General features: G+C 42.7%; 1 protein-coding gene across 2 annotated transcripts in view; it reads left to right on the top strand.

Moving 5' to 3' along the window:
* efna3b (ephrin-A3b) overlaps nucleotides 1–20,923 on the top strand; it is a 346,280-nt gene that overhangs the window by 82,987 nt on the left and 242,370 nt on the right. The window contains exons 1-2 of one of the 2 annotated variants that reach the window (XM_061982581.1): nucleotides 19,056–19,285; nucleotides 19,482–19,688. In XM_061982581.1, coding sequence (XP_061838565.1) covers nucleotides 19,579–19,688 — 110 coding nt within the window. In that variant the 5' untranslated portion in view covers nucleotides 19,056–19,285; nucleotides 19,482–19,578. Of the gene's footprint in view, nucleotides 1–19,055; nucleotides 19,286–19,481; nucleotides 19,689–20,923 lie in introns of those variants that run through there. The other variant, XM_061982582.1, reaches the window with a different exon arrangement.

Here is a 20,923-nt window from a genome sequence, read left to right on the forward strand (position 1 = left end):
CCCATTGCAGAATCAGTTGTACCTCGGTTTGCATTAGCAATCCGTTCCAGAAGGTCAGGCCAAGACCAAGTCGTATGGAAATGGTAACAAGTTGTCCCATAAGAAATATTGTCAATCCAATGTATCTGTTCCAAGCACCCAACATATTAACACAAATCACATTTTGTAGGATAGGATGTGAATGTTGTCTGTCTATCTGTGTTGGCCCTGCGATGAGGTGGCGACTTGTCCAGGGTGTACCCTGCCTTCCGCCCGATTGTAGCTGAGATCGGCTCCAGCGCCCCCCGCTACCCAGAAGGGAATAAGGGGTAGAAAATGGATGTATGGATGGATAGGTTACACACTAAAAAATGCAGGGTTATTTTGATAAAGTTAAAGTTAAAGTACCAATGATTGTCACACACACACTAGGTGTGGCGAAATTATTCTCTGCATTTGACCCATCACCCTTGATCACCCCCTGGGAGGTGAGGGGAGCAGTGGGCAGCAGCGGTGGCTGTGCCCGGGAATAATTGTTTGGTGATTTAACCCCCAATTCCAACCCTTGATGCTGAGTGCCAAGCAGGGAGGTAATGGGTCCCATGTTTATATTCTTTGGTATGACTCGGCCGGGGTTTGAACTCACGACCTACCAATCTCAGGGCGGACACTCTAACCACAAGGCCACTGACACAATTTATGAGTTGCTAATGTTGGGTAAAATTTTGGAGTTATTTTTATGAAGAGCAATTCATTTTTGGGGTTACAAGGAGATTATTTTAACTCAATTTCTGGGTTTTCAAAATTATGAACCATGGGTTGTTTTTCAACGAGTAACGCATTTTTTTTCTTTTTTTATCAAAAAGTTACTTTTTTCTTGAAGTGAATTTTATTATGGATTAATCTCATTAACATTATTTACAATCACCTAACATTGAGTCAGCATAACTCAACTTTTGGGTTGAATAATTCAGCCCAATAGTTTGGTTGGGAATAACCCAACATTAAGTTAGCATAACTCAACTTTTTGATTAAATAATTCAACGCAAAAGTTGGATTGAAAAAATTGACCCAAAATGTTGAGTTAGAATAACTCAAATAAGGGGTTCGTCCTTTTCTGAACCAGCAGTTGCGTTAAAATTGGGTTATTTTTTAACCCAACATTTTTTTGTGTGTACACACTAAAAAATGTTGGGTTATTTTGATAACACAATTTATGAGGTGCGAGTGTTGGGTTAAATTTTGGAGTTATGTTATGAAGAGCAATCCATTTTTTGGGTTACAAGGGTATTATTTTAACTCCATTTCTGGGTTTTCAAAACTATGAACCATTTTTGGGTTGTTTTTCAACGAGTAACGCATTTTGGGGTAAAAGGCTTTTTTTTTAATTAAAAATTTACTTTTTTTTTTAAGGGAATTTTATTGAGGAATAATCTCATTAACATTATTTACAATCACACATCTTATGCACATGAAAATATTTGAGCATGCTGTATAGGACTACTATGACCATACACGGCAATTTTTGTAAAAAAAAAAAAAAAAAAAAAATGTCACTCATATCTTGCTTTTGAGTATATTTTAATGGACTATAAATCTTTTTGATCAGTAGTTGGGAAGAAGTAGGACAAACCAGCAGTCAAATTTATAATTTTTAACCAACTATTAGGTCAAGGAGCGCTAAATTTTGCAACCCAATAGTTGGGTTTGGAATAACCCAACATTGTAGTGAGCATAACTCAGCTTTTGTGTTCAATAAATTCATCCCAATAGTTGGGTTATGAATGAACCAACATTGAGTTAGCATAACTCAACTTTTGGGGGAATAATTCAGCCCAATAGTTTGGTTGGGAATAACCCAACATTAAGTTATCGTAACTCAACTTTTTGGTTAAAAAAATTCAACGCAAAAGTTGGATTGAAAAAATTGACCCAAAATGTTGAGTTAAAATAACTCAAATAAGGGGTTTGTCCTTTTCTGAACCAGCAGTTGGGTTAAAATTGGGTTATTTTTAGCCCAACATTTTTTAGTGTGTAGACTTTATTTATCCCACAATGAGGACATTTTGTAGCTGCAGTGCAGTGTTAATTTTGACATCAGTTTTTAATTTAAAAATGTATTATGTATTATTCATTGTTAAATAATATACTGTATGAATAAAATGATCATATAGAGAAACTAGTTTTACTCCATATTTTGTATAACAACAGTGAGTGTGCACAATTGGCGTCTTGGCCACTGTCCCATCAAAATATACCAACAAGCCTTATAAATATATGACGTACATACAGTATATATCTCAAATACTTGTCCTCATTTGTGTGTTGTCAAGCAATTAATAGCTGAACAGTGTGCCGAGGACATCGATTATCGTGCACTGTACAAATATCTTGCTTATTAGACTGACAGGCAAGCTCGCCCGTAGTGTACTGTATTTTTCGGACTGTAAGGCGCACTTAAAATCCTTTTATTTTCTCAAAAATCGACAGTGCACGGAATAACTTTGGTTGTGCTTACCGACCTCGAAACAATTTTATTTGGTACATGGTGATATGATAAGTGTGACCAGTAGATGGCAGTCACACATAAGAGATAAGTGTAGACTGCAATGCGACGCCAGTGAACAACACCAAAACTTTAAATGTTCCATTGAAAATAAAGAACATTACACCCGGCACTCAAAAATATGTCAAAATGTTTTAGTACGACTTTGAAGCCGCATCGCTTCATAGACTGTCGGCCCATTACGGCTTGCGTAGTCAGAGATATTGGTGTGTGTATAAGGACCGCAAAATGGTACCCATTAGCAGACATATCATCTGCCGTTTTGTTTCACAATATTATGCAAAACCAAATGTTCTTACCTTCTGGTACCTGCTGATGTGTATTTGAGATCTGCATAAGTCCTGAAAATTTGTGCAAGTCCGCCACTGTAGTCCGTGACGATACTGTAGTCGATAAGCTTCTTCTTTTTCACTATCTTCTTGTTGCCATTTCTTATATTAAAGTAGCGTAAACTTCTAACTTATATCTCACTATGGAAGAGCTGAAAACTACCGGTCTAGTGAGTTAAATTATTCACCCAAGGAACTTTAGTTATTAGAGAGTTCCGGTCAGACCTTTTTTCACCGGACACATTTCCGGCGTTGTTATTGCACTTGTGGGCGCTCTTATTTACGTGACTCACCTTCGGCAGCGTCTTTTCTCCGTCATCTTTGTTGTAGCGGTGTAGCGTGCAGGGACGGGAGTGGAAGAAATGTCAAAAGATGGAGCAAACTGTTTTAATGACATTCAGAGTTTACTTAAATCAATAACGGAGCAGCATCTCCTCATCCGTGGCTCACCAGTGCAATAACAACACCGGAAATGTGTCCCGTGAAAAACTGTCCAACCAGAACTCTCTAATAACTAAAGTTCCTTAGGTGAATTATGTAGACTCACTACACCGGTATGTTTTAGCGCTTTCATAGCAAGTTTACTGACAGATATAAGTAAGAACTTTACACTACTTTATATTAGAAATGGCAACAGCGGAGGATGAATGTCTCATAACAAGAAGATAGAGAAACAGAAGAAGCTTATCAACTACGGAGTCGGCACGCACTACAAAGGCGGACGCATGCAATTTTTCCGAACTTATGCAGATCCCAAATACAGATCAGCAGGTACCAGAAGGTAAGAAAAGTTGCTTTTGCATAATATTGCGAAACAAAACGCCAGATAATATGTCTTACCTCATACACACACCATAATAATACTCGTAAGTTGAAACACAGTACAATCCATCAAGCGGTGCGGCTTCATAGCTTACCAAAGTCGTACTAAAACATTTTGATAGATTTTTGAGCACCGTGTGTAATGTTCTATATTTTCAATGGAACATATAAAATGTTGGTGTTGTTTACTTGAGTCATATTGCAGACTACATTTATCTCTTATGTGTGACTGCCATCTACTGGTCACACTTATCATTTCACCATGTACAAAATAAAATAGCTTCAAGGTCGGTAAGCTCCGGGGGGAGCTCAAAGTAAAGCCGCTGCTCCTCCACATCGAGAGGAGCCAGATGAGGTGGTTCGGGCATCTGGTCAGGATGCCACCCGAACGCCTCTCTCGGGAGGTGTTTCGGGCACGTCCGACCGGTAGGAGGCCACGGGGAAGACCCAGGACACGTTGGGAAGACTATGTCTCCCGGCTGGCCTGGGAACGCCTCGGGATCCCCCGGGAGGAGCTGGACAAAGTGGCTGGGGAGAGGGAAGTCTGGGCTTCCCTGCTTAGGCTGCTGCCCCCGCGACCCGACCTCGGATAAGCGGAAGAAGATGGATGGATGGATGGATGGTCGGTAAGCAAAACCAGAATTATTCCGTACCTTAGGCGCACCGGGTTATTAAGCGCACTGTCAAAAAAATAAAATAAAAAAATAAATAGAGGTTAAAGTTATTCTACAAAATTCACTCCTCGGCTTCTTTATTCATCTGTTTTATCGTGTGGAGGCTGGAGGCAGCACAATCCCGGAGAAGATTCAAGGTACTGCCACAACTCCGATGCCACCAGCGCTTGGTGATGACATTTTTTTTTTTGGTGCTTGGTCGATGAGGCTCCACGCAGACGTGGAATGATGGAGGAGAAGAGTCCTCATTAAAGGAGGAGGACCACCAGTGACAAAAGCAGGGGGAGGCAAAACAGCACCGCTAGCGGCAAGTCTGCATTGGAGAAGAAGAAGGGATGGAGGGAAGACAGAAGGATCCCCCCCCCCCCGAGTGGCATCTCATCCCTTCTTTTTCCACCCGATAAATCATTCTGTTTTCCCTTTAACCAACTCACTCCCAGCAGGCGGCATTAAAAAAAAAAAAAAAAAAAGAAAGTAAAAACTTGTACTCCTGTCCTCTCCATCGATGTGTGGCCTCCCTCACATAGACTTCCACGGTGGAGGTGAGAGAAGATGGGTCTAGGCCGGGGGTCAGCAACCCGCGGCTCTCTACTCTTTAGCACCGCCCTAGTGGCTCTGTGGAGCATTTTTTAAATACATTAATAAATAAATGGGTTATACTTGTATAGCGCTTTTCTACCTTCAAGGTACTCAAAGCGCTTTGACAGTATTTCCACATTCACCCATTCACACACACTGATGGCGGGAGCTGCCACGCAAGGCGCTAACCAGCAGCCATCAGGAGCAAGGGGTGAAGGTCTTGCCCAAGGACACAACGGACGTGACTAGGATGGTAGAAGGTGGGGATTGAACCCCAGTAACCAGCAACACTCCGATTGCTGGCACGGCCACTCTACCAACTTCGCCACGCCGTCCCTAAAAGGATTGAAAATGGAAAAAGATGGGGGGGAAATACTTTTTTTGTTTTAGTATGGTTTTTGTTTGAGGACAAACATGACACAAACCTTCCCAATTGTTAGAAAGCCCACTGTTTAATATGTTTGTGTGTGTGCTTCACTGATGGGAGTATTTGGTGAACGTCGTTTTGGACCTACTAATTTCGATGGTTCTTGAACTCACCACAGTGTGGACTGTGAAGCAACAGTTTGTTTACATGTAAAATCTTCCACTCCTTCTTTGTCTCATTTTGTCCACCAAAAGTTGTACACTGTGCGTGAATGCGCAACGGTGCTAATCAGTCATATTTGGTCACTGGATGACTGCAATCTAATTGTGGAAGACGCTCCACTGTAGACACGGCACAAGAGCCAAGCGTGCAGGTTTAACAAAATTGTGTCTTTTAAAGTCTTTTTCGGCATGTCGTGACGTTGCCGTCACTCCCGATCCTCTCTCTCTCTCTCTCTCTCTGCTCCCGACCGCTTACTGTTAAAGACAACAGATGATTAGATTAAGACGTACCACCTGTGAAATCTAATCACCTGCCAGCTGTGTCTCGCCGTCAGCACATGTCCCGCCCCTGCCCGCTGGCGCTCGTCTTCAGTTCCATGGACAGCGGCGGTGACTTTTCCTCCTACAGGAAATGCTGACTGCACCTGCCCTCACACTAATCAATGCTAACATGCTATTTAGGCTAGCTGTATGTACATATTGCATCATTAAGTCTAATTTTTAGGTGTATTTGAGCTAATTTAATTTATTTTACTTGTATCCTCTTTGTATATAATTTAGTTGTGCATGTCTCATGACACATTATCTGTATGTAATATTGGCTGCATTTCAGATAGTTGTTTGTGTGCCATGTTGGTCCAGACCACAGCAAACATTACCTAGCTTCCCAAAGATTGTAATAAATCTATTAAAAGAAGACAGTTTCCTTTAACTTGGACACACACATCTATACCTTTGACCATTAAAAGTCAGTAATTTCCAGGAGTTATCTCACCTTTTGAGCAGCCACTGATTTACTAATGGTTTCTAATTGAGATGTCTGATAATATCGGACTGCCGATATTATCGGACTGCCGATATTATCGGACTGCCGATATTATCGGACGATAAATGCTTTAAAAATGTAATATCGGAAATTGTCGGTATCGGTTTCAAAATTATCGGTATCGGATTCAAAAAGTTAAATTTGTGACTTTTTAAAACGCCACTTTGTACGCGGACGTAGGGAGAAGTACAGAGCGCCAATAAACCTTATTGGCACTGCCTTTGCGTGCCGGCCCAGTCACATAATATCTATGGCTTTTCACACACACAAGTGAATGCCATGCATACTTGGTCAACAGCCATACAGGTCACACTGAGGGTGGCCGTATAAACAACTTTAACACTGTTACAAATATGCGCCACACTGTGAACCCACACCAAACAAGAACGACAAACAAATTTCGGGAGAACATCCGCACCGTAACACAACATAAATACAACAGAACAAATACCCAGAACCCCTTGCAGCACTAACTCTTCCGGGACGCTACAATATACACACCCCGCTACCCCATACCAATCCCCCCCCCACCTCAACCCCGCCCCCTAACCCCGCCCACCTCAACCTCCTCATGCTCTCTCAGGGAGAGCATGTCCCAAATTCCAAGCTGCTGTTTTGAGGCATGCTAAAAAAAATAATGCACTTTGTGACTTCAATGATAAATATGGCAGTGCCATGTTGGCATTTTTTTCCATAACTTGAGTTGATTTATTTTGGAAAACCTTGTTACATTGTTTAATGCATCCAGCGGGGCATCACAACAAAATTAGGCATAATAATGTGTTAATTCCATGACTGTATATATCGGTATCGGTTGATATCGGAATCGGTAATTAAAGAGTCGGACAATATCGGAATATCGGATATCGGCAAAAAAGCCATTATCGGACATCTCTAGTTTCTAATGTTGTAAAAATGTGTAGAATAAATATTAAATTTCAGCATTTCTGTCAACGAAGATTTGCTTCAGCCTGCGACACATAGTCATTTTGATAGTAGGCTATTATAGCTAATATAAACACATCATGTGTTGACTTCATTATAAGACTTATATACGGCTTTTCATTTTTTGCGGCTCCAGACAGATTTTTTTTTGTTGTATTTTTGGTCCAATATGGCTCTTTCAATGTTTTGGGTTGCCGACCCCTGGGCTAGGCTAATTACAGGACCTTTTAGCAGGTCCCCACACTGCACTGCATTAATGTCTAACTCGGGGTGACAAAGTGAAGGGAAAACTCTAATGAATGAGGAGAGAATTGACAATCTACCGCCGACTGGAGAGGGCACCTGCGGTCGGCGAGTGGAAATGATTTGAATCACGCTGTTGCCTTCACTTGTCATGACACCCCGGCGCCTTTGGGGGTCATGTCGGACGGAGACGGCAAATGAGAGAAAACGCTGGAGCTAGTTCACCCTAACCTTACGGGGGCCAGACGTTCAGAGACCTTGTGAATCCATTTTGCCCAGCTGTGGACTAACTAACCCTTTGAGGTGGCAGAACGCCGCCTTCAGCGATGGCGAGATTAGCACGGGCGTTGCTGTAGCAGCAGCTCTTTTATCAGAATGTAATTCTCCATCATGGGATGATCCAAAACAAGGGTGTCCAAACTCTTTCCCTTGAGGGCCACAGACCGACAAATCAAAGGATGATGGGGCCATTTAGGTAGTTTTCACCTTGAAAATCAATACTATGTACTAGGGTTGTAGGGTATACCGGTATTAGCATAGTACCGCGTTATTTAAGAATCTAATTTGGTACTATGCCGCCTCTAAAATTACCGGTACACCATCCCCCCGCCTCTCCCGGTCGTCGTCATGTCGTGACATTGCTGGTTTAGGAGCAGAGGAGCATGTTCGGCAGCACACAATCACAGAGTATTACAAGCAGACACAGTGTGAAGACAGAAAAGTGCGTGTTGGATGAATCCTTTGTCAGGCAAGGCGAGAAGGCAGTCCGTGGGCAAGCAAGCTGTCGGGGGCTGGAGAGAAGCAACGAGGTCCCTGTCCAAGCAGGGGTCAAGGATCGAGGGAGGCAGTCCAAAATCCAGAGAGGAGTCAAGGCACACAGCTCAATCACGGGAAACAGGAAAGGCACTGCGGGAAGCACAAAGGACATAAACACAGGAACTGGGAAGTCACAGAGAGAGAGCAAATACGCAGGAGGGAAGCCAGAGACGGGATGCTTACTACGAGGAGTGAACTACGTTCCGGCGCTGGATCTTCGGGTTCGCTGGTCTTTATTCTGTCTGTCTTCATTCGGGGACTCCATGGGGACGGCGTGGCGAAGTTGGGAGAGTGGCCGTGCCAGCAATCTGAGGGTTACTGGTTCAATCCCCACCTTCTACCATCCAAGTCACGTCCGTTGTGTCCTTGAGCAAGACACTTATCCCTTGCATCCTGATGGGTCCTGGTTAGCGCCTTGCATGGCAGCTCCCGCCATCAGTGTGTGAATGTGTGTGTGAATGGGTGAAAGTGGAAATAGTGTCAAAGCGCTTTGAGTTCCTTAAAAAAGGTAGAAAAGCGCTATACTAGTATAACCCATTTACCATTAGTCCCAGGTGCGCTGATTGCAGATTACCTGCAGCTTTGGCGGCGCGTGGCCTCTTTGCGGCTAGAACGAGCAGGGGCTTGCCCCGGCTCGCTACCAGCGGAGGTGCCGGCCAAGCATGCAGCAGAAGGCATGAGGGATTGTGCATGCTCCATGACAAGTAGTTTTCATTACCAAATTTGGAAGTGTTGAAATCGCCATGTAAAATCGCTAATACTAATTAGTAACATGTCAATAGCAAAGCCATTGTATATTAGCATGCAGCCAGCAGAATGCTAGAGCGTTTTTTTGAGTCAATTTCTTTGTTGGCATTGAAAATTGCAAAATTTGGTGTTGGAGTGATCGCCAAGTGCCAAAAAAGTACCGTATTCGGTACCCAGTCCCACTAATTGGCAGCATTTCTATGGCGTATCCAGTAAGCATCGAGCTCGCACATTTTAAAAAGTAAAGCCTTACTGTATGTGGAAGTCGCTTCTGAGCGGGTTCCGCTGATCACACACGTCCACAGGAGTCCGGCGTTCAGAGTTGAACAAGGTTTTATTCACCATCAGTGATTTCAATATTCGACTTTTCAGTCCATGTCATTCCTCTCCAAACTCTCCAAGCCCTCCTCTTTCTGCTTTTCCCGATCGCTACTGTTAAAGACAACAGGTGATTAGACAACTGGTACCACCTGGGAAATCTAATCACCCGTCAGCTGTGTTCCGAATCCGGCCCTGACACGCCCCTGTCTGCCAGCATGCTGTCCTCAGCACCTTGGACAGCGATGGTGACCTCCGCTCCCGCAGGCAGCGCTGGCCATGCCTCCCTCCACACTGTACTTTCGGGGCGCCTTCTTCTTGCTTTGTTGGCTTGGAAAATAGTAGCATTACCAAGTGCAGTCCGGCCTAATCCGCGCCAAGGGCATGACTGCTTGTTTCCTCGCCAAGTGATTGAGCTGGTGCCGAGTCTGCAATTGGATTTGACGTCACGTGCAACAAAAGTATTAAAATATAGTATTGTTTGATTTTTGTTAGAGAATCGGTACCTGGTCTGGACATTTAAAAGTACTGAATACTGTGCCCATCACTCGTCGAAAGCAATGGCTCTCAACTGGTTTGTCGCACCATCAGCCCTCAATGATGGAAGTTATTCCGGAGAAATTGCAGAAATATGGTATATTTAATGCAAAATCACACACTTAATCTCAACTTTATTCGAACAAATAGTATAAATGTTTTCAGTGCAATGTGTATTGGAGAGTTTAAAGATGACACTAGTGGATGTAAGACACCTTGCTCTCCTCCAAAACCCGACCACTTCCTGCCTTCTTTACGCTTTAGGGTGCTCCACAGGTACTCGAGTGTTGAAGGAGTGAAAGTGAAGGAGACATACTTGTCCACTCCCGCATCTTCACCTTCATCTTCCTCAGCTCGGCACTTGTCATCTGGTGTCTTTGGACTCCTTATGTCGGGGAAAAAACCCCCCAAAAAAACATGCACGGCCCGAGTTTTTGCTTCGCAATGTGACATTGCATGTTGGAATGCCTGTTTTTCCTTAATGAACCGCAGCTCCCCAGTGCTGGCAGCACTCATGCAGCCGCAAACAATGGCGCTATTCACCAGGACAGTATTGTTTTGCTGTTGCCAGCTATTTAGACATGACTCCTTGGCTCCTTTTCAGTGGATAGTAAATCTACACAAGCTGCACACTGACTACTCTACAGGCACATTCTCGTTTAATAAAATACACTGTAAACCATTGCAGGAAATAGAATTGTGCACTCGTTTTAAATAAACTGCATATCCCATTTCTGATTCATATACTGTATATGTTTGAAAAATAAAAGGTAAGGCTGCAACGTCTCCCTGCCACACCCGCTGGATTAGAGATAGTCTTTATTTCCTTAAATTGGAGAAAATTAGGCTGACATGGAACTGTTATTTAGTGAAGTTTCAGGAAATATGTTGTGGTTTCCTAAAATATGTAATAGATAATGATCTCAAATTCAACCCTGATTGACAAATAATTGAAAAGTAGATAATTGATGAGCCTTTTGTCTGCTTTTGTGTATTGCTGTACTTGTTTGCAGTGTTGGGTTAGTTACTGAAAACCAGTAACTAGTTACAGTTACTAGTTACTTTATTTCAAAAGTAACTCAGTTACTTACACCAAAAAGTAATGCGTTACTGTGAAAAGTAACTATTCAGTTACTTTTCACAGTAACACATTACTTTCCATGTTTATGTGCTCATTGTCCACTGTGTCCAAGAGCTTGGAAAATGTTTTCGTGCCATTTGCTGTTTGACGCCCCCTATCATGCTAATTAGCTGCCTGAAAGCGGGTGACTCCACTGTAGAAATAGCCTGCATGTCTTCCAGCACATACGCTGCAATGGCTCTATCAATGTTGTCCTGGCTAGCAGTCCCTCCGTTAAAATCCTAAGGTGAAGTGTGTCTCTCTTTACTAGCTTCGTGGAAGCATGTTGCTTTTGTAGCTGTTTCAGCAGATTGGAATTGCTGTTTTGGGCAGTAGATGGGATATTTGATCCAAGACACAACTTACATTTAACTAAAATAGTATTTTCTTTGTGCTCGACAAAAGAAAAGTAGTGAGAATATCTCCATGTTAAGAAACTCGGCTTCGGCTCCGCCATGATGTCTTGTTAGTAAACACAGACACACAAACACCCCCCCCTGCCCCACACACACCGCGCGGCGAGCCTCTTCTCTCCCTTGATACGAAGGAATATTCAAAAGGACGACAACGCAACTCTTCAATAAAACACACACAGATCCAAGCCGAAACTATATAAAAAATAACGTAAACTAACGCAGTAACGCATCATGTAGTAACAGTAACTGAGTTACTGAATATAAAAAATAACGCGTTAGACTACTTGTTACCGCCGAAAATAACGCCGTTACACTAACGCGTTACAAAGTAAGTCCCAACACTGCTTATTTGACTGATGCATATTTTTATTTATTTTTTTCTAGTTTATTATTTTCATTTTATTTTATATATAACTTTTGTGGGTTACTTGTTTTGGGGAGAAAAAAAACAACATTTGACATGTGTTTAAATCTCGAAAATCCAATAAACACATTTTTAAGAAAAAAAATTGAATGGAAAATATACACGATGGACAAAAGTATTGGGACAGATGATTATGAGAAATGAAAATTGTTGTTCTTTTTGCAAATATAACGGCTTTCCTTTTTCTGGGAAGATTTTGAAGCTTGTCTTTGTTTTTTTTTTTTATGTCCATTTGTAGGTATGTGTACTGAATCAGTACTTTTTTGGCATCGGGTTGTGCATGAAGTCACGTCCGGTTGCCAACTTTGTCCCAGTCTCTGCCACTTGTCGGTGAGAATGGCAAGTTGTGTGGCAAAGGTTCTATTAAAACGCTCCATCAACCCGTCGCACTGGGGATGCAGCGGCGTGGTGGGATTCTTTTTCACACCCTGGCGACGGCACACTTCCTGGAACACCTGGGACTCGAAATTCCATCCCTGGTCGCTGTGCAGCTCCTCTGGTGCCCCGAACTGGCACAACATTTCAGAAACCAACCTCTCTGCCGTTGTCACAACGCTCTGGTCGGGTACCACATACGTCTCTGGCCACTTCGTGAAGTAGTCCATGGCCACCAAGATGTAGGGGTTTCCGCTATCAGTGACAGAAAACCTACCTAGGATGTCCACGCCCACCCGCTCTATGGGAGTCCCCACCTGGAACTGCTGTAGGGGAGCATGTGAGAGGGGTGTAGGGCCTTTCATGCATCAACACGTCACGGCGACAGTCTGGCCAGTAAAAGCGCTGTCTCAGTCGGAGCAAGGTCTTGGTCACTCCAAAATGGGCAGTCCCTGGAAAGCCGTGCATCACTTCAAGGACCTGAGGCCGCAGTACACAGGGCACCATCAGATGGAGGGCAGCACGTTGTCCTGTCGGGGCTTCCCAGCGACTGTGCAGCAGGTCGGGAGACAACAGGAGGCTGTCCCACTGGGAGTACAGTGCTTTGATTTCAGTGTCCAAGTGCACACTGTGGCCCATTCTAAACGCTGCTGCCCCCCACCCAGCTCTCTTGAGCACTGGGTCTTGCCTTTGATGGTCGATCAGTTGTTTGGGGGTGAAGCTGTCCAGGTTGACTGCGTTGTCATGTTGCCTTACTGCAGCTACTGACGGGTCTGGCATGCACCATTGCTCCGCCCGCCGGCAGAAACGATACGCCTCCTCACAGGGCCATCTAGACAGTGCATCAGTGTTGCCATGCGGGAGGCCTGGTCAATGACAAATCGTGAAGTCATATTCCTGCAAGATCTCAACCCACCTGGCCAACTGCCCCTCGGGTTCCTTGATGTCCAGCAACCAGGTGAGGGAGACGTGATCCGTCCGCAACACAAACCGCTGACCATAGAGGTAGGGCCAGAAATGATGAAGGCCCAGGACGATGGCCAACAATTCCCGTGGGGTGACACAGTAGTTTCGCTCTGGTTTGCTGAACCCCGACTGTAATAGCCACCACCTGCTGGCCGTGATTCCCTCCCTGCGACAGCACAACCCCCACACCGGCATCACTGGCATCTGTATCAACCACGAAAAAGGTCGACTGAGGTCTGGATAGGCCAACACTGGGCTTTTTTTTACATTAAGTACAGTCATTTTTTTTACTTAACATTTAAGTACAGCACAGTTTTATGTGACTTTAAAGTATGTTTTCATGTATTCTGTAACAAGTGTATTTTGATATTTGGATTTTAGTACGATGTTTATTTAAGTTTTATGTGCTATTATTTGATTCATTATCTAAGTACCGTGTTTTATTTTCCTTTATCCAAACACAGTGTTACTGTTCAAACTGTGTGCAAGGTTGCAGTGACCAAAAATATTAAATATACTTGTTAAATAATACCTCTGTCTTGTTTTAGTGAACACTTAGGCCTACTGTATATCAATGTTGGTCAGTGATACCACTGGTTTACTTTCCGACCCGATGTGGAGTAAACTCCAGGCTGGTATCGGCGATACCAATTTGATATTTTGTACAAATATACATAATGTGTCTGGTAAAATTAAAAAAAGTATATCAAGTGTTGCTGCCCTGGGGGCCATTGTGATATTTTGTAAAACATAATTGCTGAAAACAGACATACAGTATATAGACATGCATATAGAGAGATGTACATTTAAAGACTTATTGACAGCTTTGTGTTATAGGTGACAAAGTGTACTATCATTACTTATTACAGGGGTGTCCGAAGTGCTGCCACGGGGCCATTTGTAGACCAAAACTCGAGTCTTGTTGACCCACATAAAAAAACAACAATGAACATATAAGAAAAAAGGAGCGAAAAGAAAAAAAGCTGATATTTTTATTGATAATAACCAATAATTGTCACGGCTTGTCACACCAGGCCATGCCTTATTTTGAGTTTTTGGGTGATTTTCTGGGTGTAGTGTTAGTTCCTGTCGTGCGCTCTTATTTTGTGGTTTTTCACTTCCTGTTTTCCCCCTTTCCTGCAGCAGCTTTACGCCTGCCTTCGAGCACTTTTCCCCTCACCTGCTTTCTGTATGTAATTACCACTATTTAAGTTGAGCTTGCGACACCATTGGTTTGTCGGGACGTCATTCACTATTCCCTGGTCACTATTGATGATTCCTTCCTTACTGAGCTTAAGTATGCACAAGTCTGCTCCACCTTATTTGTGAGTGTTTTTTGCTGTGTTCCAGCATTTGTTTCCCTCATAGTCTGTCCGTTCAGAGCACTTCCCTGTTGCTCTCGCTTTTTGTTTTGTTTGTTTAATCCATAAATACCCTTTTGACTGCACGCTGCCACCTCGTTCGTCTGCATTTTAAAATCACTTCAACCTGTGTTGTCTTCCACGACGCATCGCTTGACAGAATGCCCCGACCATGTGATTTTGCAGACGAGAAATACGAGAGGATTTTTTGGCAAAAATGGAGGCAGAGACTTCGCGGTTCAAGAGACTTTGATGTGAGGGCCAGATGGCGGTCTGGTCCCAATAGACTCTTGTTGGCCGGGTGAGGAGCCTGCTCGTCGTCAACGAAGGCGGAAGCCAACTTCAGAACGCCGTCACAACGCGCAGCCTCTTCTGCTGCAGGAGGCTAAATCGCTGCTCCCTTCCTCTCCTAAGAGGGTGGAATACGGCAACTCTTTGTCCACGGCTTGGGCTGTTGGCCAGTGTGGCCCAAGCGGGAAAGAGATTAATTTGCGCCACCAGTGCTGAGGGCTCGTGCAGGAATGCGCAAGCGACTGGGGCGCGCAGCCACGCCCCCACTAGAGGACTCGTTTATTACAGACTTTTCCTCGACCCGGCTTGCCAGAGTCCACCCACCCTGGGCTTCTTCTTCCACTCAGGTCAAAGGTCAGATGCTCCTCCCTCTAACCAGTGACAGCGTCTGGTATCCGCTTCCTGAGGGGGGGCTATGGTTGGTAGCTCTGCAACTGGGGAGGCACAACTGCGTCTGGCCAAGTGGTCACTTCCTGTGCGGCCTCCGCTGCCTGTCCTGCGCCCAGCTAGGCTCCTACCTCCTGCTTGGCCTCCTCCGCCTGTGCTACGCGCTCCTCGGCCTCCTCCGCCTGTGCTACGTCCTGCTCCGCCACTGCCTCCAGCGCTCCGCCCTGCTGCTCTAGTCCTGCAGACGTCAACGACGCAGCCGCCTGCTGCTCCAGCTCTGCAGACACCAACGGCGCAGCCACCCCTATTGTCTTCAGCAGGTCTTTCCACGACGCTGCCATCCTCGTCTCCAGCGGGTCTTTCCACCACGCCGCCATTATTGTCTACAGCAGTGTTTTTCAACCACTTTACCGCGGCACACCAGTGTGCCGTGAGATATTGTCTGGTGTGCCGTGGGTAATATTACAATTTAACCTAATTGGTCCAAAAAATATTTGTTTGCAAACCAATAATTATAATAATCTGCCGTTGTTAAGTGTCTGTGCTGTCTAGAGATCAGTAGAGTAACCATGTGATACTCCATATCCATATCAGTAGTTGGTAGCAGGTAACTAATTGCTTTGGAGGCCCATTTTGAGACAAGACAATTAGTGATGATTGGAGGGTTATGGTTATGGTTTAAATTCATATCGAACAATTGCGTTGGGTACTTGATGAGAACGACTTTATGTTGTCAATATAGGCTACTGAGTTGAAATGTTTTAACATTTTCTGCTCCCGGTGTGCCTCAGGAGTTTTTCAATTAAAAAAAAATGTGCCTTGGCTCAAAAAAGGTTGAAAAATACTGGTCTACAGCAGGTCTTTCCATGACGCCGCCATCATCGTCTCCAGTGGGTCTTTCCGCGACGCCGCCATCATCGTCTCCAGCGGGTCTTTCCACGACGCCGCCATCATCATCTCCAGCGGGTCTTTCCACAACGCCGTCATCATTGTCTCCAGCGGGTCTTTCTATGACGCCGCCATCATCGTCTCCAGCGGGCTCATCGTCGCCCGCTTGTCCTGGAGTCAGCTATAGCTTTCCTGTAAAGCAAGCGGCCATCAGATGCTCGCACGCAGCCCTCTCGTCGGCTAAGAATGTGGCCGTTTCATGGACGCCCTCCGTGGTATCAGCAGCTTGGCCCAGGACCTGGACCTGGCCACTCGCGTCCGCTTCCACGTTGGCCATGGATATGGCCGTTCCATGGTCGCCCACCTAGCCAGCTGCAGCGGTGGTCTATTCGCCGCAGCCATCTGACACTTCCCCACTGGTTGCGAGGACATATGGCCAGGCGACCTACCGCCTAGTCTTTCCTCCGCCCTGCCGTGACTTTGGACTTTTTCGGTTTTGTTTTCTAAAACGTCTGGTATCCATTTTGTCACGGCTTGTCACACCACGCCATGCCTTATTTTGAGTTTCTTGGTGATTTTTTGGGTGTAGTATTAGTTCCTGTCTTGCGCTCTTATTTTGTGGTTTTTCACTTCCTTCTATTCCCTTTCTTGCAGCAGCTTTACGCCTGCCTTTGAGTACTCACCTGTTTTCTGTTTGTAATTAGTACTACTTAAGTTGAGCTTTCGACATTTGTTTGTCGGGACGTTATCCACTAGTAACTGTTGAGTATTCTTTCGACGCTAAGGTATGGTAGACACGTACTTTGTGGACGCTGTCTGCTCCACATTCTTAGTAAGTGTTTTTGCTGTGTTTCAGCATTTCGTTTTGTTTCCCTCATAGTCTGTCTGTCAGAGCACTTCCCTGTTGCTCTCGCTTTTTATTTAGTTTGTTTAATCAATAAATACCCCTTTTTACTGCACACTGCCACCTCGTTCATCTGCATTTTAAAATCACTACAACCTCTGTTGTCTTCCACAACGCATCACTTGACAGTAATAATAATACAATTTGTCACTTAGAACACAAAGCTGACACTAAGTTTTTTTGTATATATTGTCTGTTTGTAGTGTTTTTTTCTAAAATAAAAAATATAAAAATATCCCCCACGTACTATTTTTTTAAATTAATTATTTATTCATTTTAAAACTTTTTGTATTACATTTTCAGCTATTTTCTCACTACATTCTGTCTTTATGCTCTTTTTTACCCCTACATTTTCACTGTTGTTTTTTCCCCACCAACACCATGTTGCAGGCTAACGTGTCTGCTAAAATTAGAAAAATTGTGTATTTTCAAATAATAACATATATCTAAAAAACAACAATAAAAAGGCGCCAAAAATCCCAATGTAATGAGAAAAATGTTAACGTTTTTAAACTAATAATATATACTTAGACACTTATAACACAAAATTGTGTATGTGTGTATATATATATGTATATGTGAATGTGTATATGTATATATATGGATGTGTATATGTGTGTATATATATATGTGTGTACATATGTATGTGTATATATATGTATGTATGTATATATGTATGTGTATGTAAGTGTATATATAAGCATGTGTATGCATATAAATATATGTATGTGTACATATATATAATTGTATGTATGTGTATATATATATATATATATATATATATATATATATATATATATATATATATATATATATATATATATATATATATATATATATATATATATATATATATTTATATGTGTGTGTAAATGGGTAATGGTATGTGTGTGTGTGCGTGTGTGTGTATGTATGACTTTTCAGTATGCGGCCCTTGGCGGAAAAATGTTTAAATTAATCTAAAATATTAGAAGCTCTCAAAATAAAAAATAAAAATATAAACAACATTTATTAAGTAAATAATTAAAAAAAATACTAACTTATGCATTCATTTGAAAAATAAGCACAATAAACACTGTTAAATGTATAACTCAATATTAATATTTCCGCAGCTTTTTTGACACATTTTTGTGCAATATGTATTTTTTATTTCATTCACTTCTTACTTGGAGGGAAAAAAAAGTACAAATTTAAAAAAAAAATGAGCAAAACATTTATGTAATGAGAAAAAGCTGAAATGTTTCAACTAAAAATGAATACTAATTATCTTAGTAATACATAGCTGACACAATATCTGTTTTCAGCCTTTATTTAAATGAAAAATATCAACATATGGCTCCTGCTTACTTTGGCTTTTTAGTACGTGGCCCTTAAAGTATTGATATTTTGATATGAGCATCGATATTAGAGCATACAGATATGGTATAAGTATTTCGGTATCAATCCGCACATCAGTAGCATTTTCAAAAATGTAACTATTTTTAGGCTTGTGACGAGCTAAAACACACGATAGTTAGGGGTGAGGGCGCCACCTGTTGCTTGTTGCAAGGACAGAGATTTGTTTGGAAAAAGGTTAGCGGCGCGTATAAAATGTGTATGTTTTAGTAGGTGTTACATGTGATTTGGAACATATTTACAGTCTTTGTGCGTTTAGTCCAGGTGTTCCACTTTGAATGTGTGTGTATGTGTGTGTAGTAGTAGTAGTAGTAGGGGGCGTGTCCAAGCTGCAAAATGCGCTCCAGATGTGCGCGCGCCGCTGGCTGGCAGTCAGACGTATCTGGCAGATGATAGGTGGAGTGCTTTATGCTTTATGAGAACTTGGAAGCGGCACCGACTCCCGATGTGCTGCGCCACCACGTTGGAGGACTGCGCCCGTGACGTCAGAGCGAGGTGGGCGGAGTCAGCAAAGTGAAGGAGCGCTCGGCTGCCAAAAGGAGGGAGACGGAGGAGAGGAGCTCGAGGCAGGAAGCGATGCTCCGTGTCGTCGGATTCAGCCTTGGATGAATTGCTTCGCGTCGTCGAAGATTTTTAAGTACGAATAAGTTGGACTTGATTTGTTCTTTTTTTTTTTTTTTTAATTAAAAAAAAAAAAAAAAGTCTTCTGAAATTTGGAGTGTTTCATGCCAGGTGGAAGAAGACCGACCTACCTCGTTGGCTGTGCCCGCCACCCGAACTCTTTACCCGGTGAGAAAAGACCATTAAGGACAGCTTTGGTCCTTTTTTTTTAATTTTTTTTTTTTTTTTTTTTTTTTTAAATAAACAATTCACTAGTGGACTACTTATAAGTGTGCTACTTTTTTAACTCACAGCAGTTTATTTTTTTATTTTTACAACTCTAATAAGCAACAATTTTATAGTCGCCCTATTTCTTGTCTTACAGGCGTTAGCTGTGATGCGTGAGTGGCGCTTTTTGGTGGGCTGAAGGCATCGAGAAAGCGGCCCCAAGTCACGCGGGGAGGGGTGGGGGATCCGGGAGCATGGCTCCGGTGCCGCTGTCCCTCTGGCTGCTAACTACTCTCACCTGGGCCAACCTGCTCCAGGTGTCCGCCAACAGGCACTCCATATACTGGAACAGCTCCAACATCCAGTAAGACCTTTTTCCTGCTTCGTTTTGTTTCTGCGTGGATTGCTGTGCTGCTTCATATTCTGCTTTATTACATCCCTTTGGGATACTTTGGATTTATAGTCCTCCATCCGCTGCGTCCACTGCAGACATTTTTCAGCATTTGGAATATGCTCACATTTGAGCCCCAAAAAAATGAAGTTTAAAAGCAGTTTGTTTGTATTCAGAAATATGTTTCCCCATGGAAAGTAAAAATATTGATCTGTTGCAGGCAATGTTTTGGTAGCATTTTAACTAAATTATTATGACGCAAGTGCAAAAAGAAGTCAACACGTTTTACTATCAAACATGCAAACAGTACGCCACTCATATCTTTGATCCGACCCATTTTGTTTATGTAACACATTTTTAAGACATCCATCCATTTTCTACCGCTTGTCCCTTTTTGAGGTCGCTGCAGCCTATCTCAGCTGCATTCGGGAGGAAGGCGGGGTAAACCCTGGACAAGTCGCCACCTCGTCACAATTGAAGTTAAAAGGCACATTCAAAAGTAAACAGGACAGAGTCAAGAACAGATAACTTAAAATAAATACAGAGATAAAAGAAATGAAAAGCAGACAGAGATTGCAAAGTTCTCACGTCGGTTTAAAAAACAAAACATTTAAATATGTTTTGAGACATGATTTGGAAAGTAAAGTAAGGTTGGTTTGACGAGAAAAAAATTGATCCGCAGACCTCAGACACCTCATGGGGGTGAATATTTTTTAAAAAGGTCAGATTTATATTATTAAAAAAAAAACACTTTTAATGACAAAATCGTAAGTTTTAAGGAACATTTTATCGTTCACCAGTGTGATGTTAAAATATGAATACTTTACTGCACACAATCATAACAAGGTACATAATGTATATTGTTTACATTTGAACTGGTACTAGTACCAAGTCGGCACTTTACAGTGTCCAAAACAGAACTTAAAACATTGAAGGCATGCACATTTAAAAAAACAAAAAAACAAATTTTTTTCTTATGTAATTTTGCAACAATCAAGTTGAACAGGCTAGTGATTTAAATTATTCACTGTAGAATGGCTAATATTTGCTTATTTATATGATATAGTGGAAGCACATTCCGACAGGCATGTTAACCATCAAATAATGCTGGGTAAAACACGGCACACTGATAAAGCTTAACCTATTGTTACTATAACAATGTACAAGGTTAATATAGTTTGCTTCTCTTTTTACCCCTCCATTAATCT

Source organism: Nerophis lumbriciformis, linkage group LG21, assembly GCF_033978685.3.
Source record: "Nerophis lumbriciformis linkage group LG21, RoL_Nlum_v2.1, whole genome shotgun sequence".
Lineage (NCBI taxonomy): Eukaryota > Metazoa > Chordata > Actinopteri > Syngnathiformes > Syngnathidae > Nerophis > Nerophis lumbriciformis.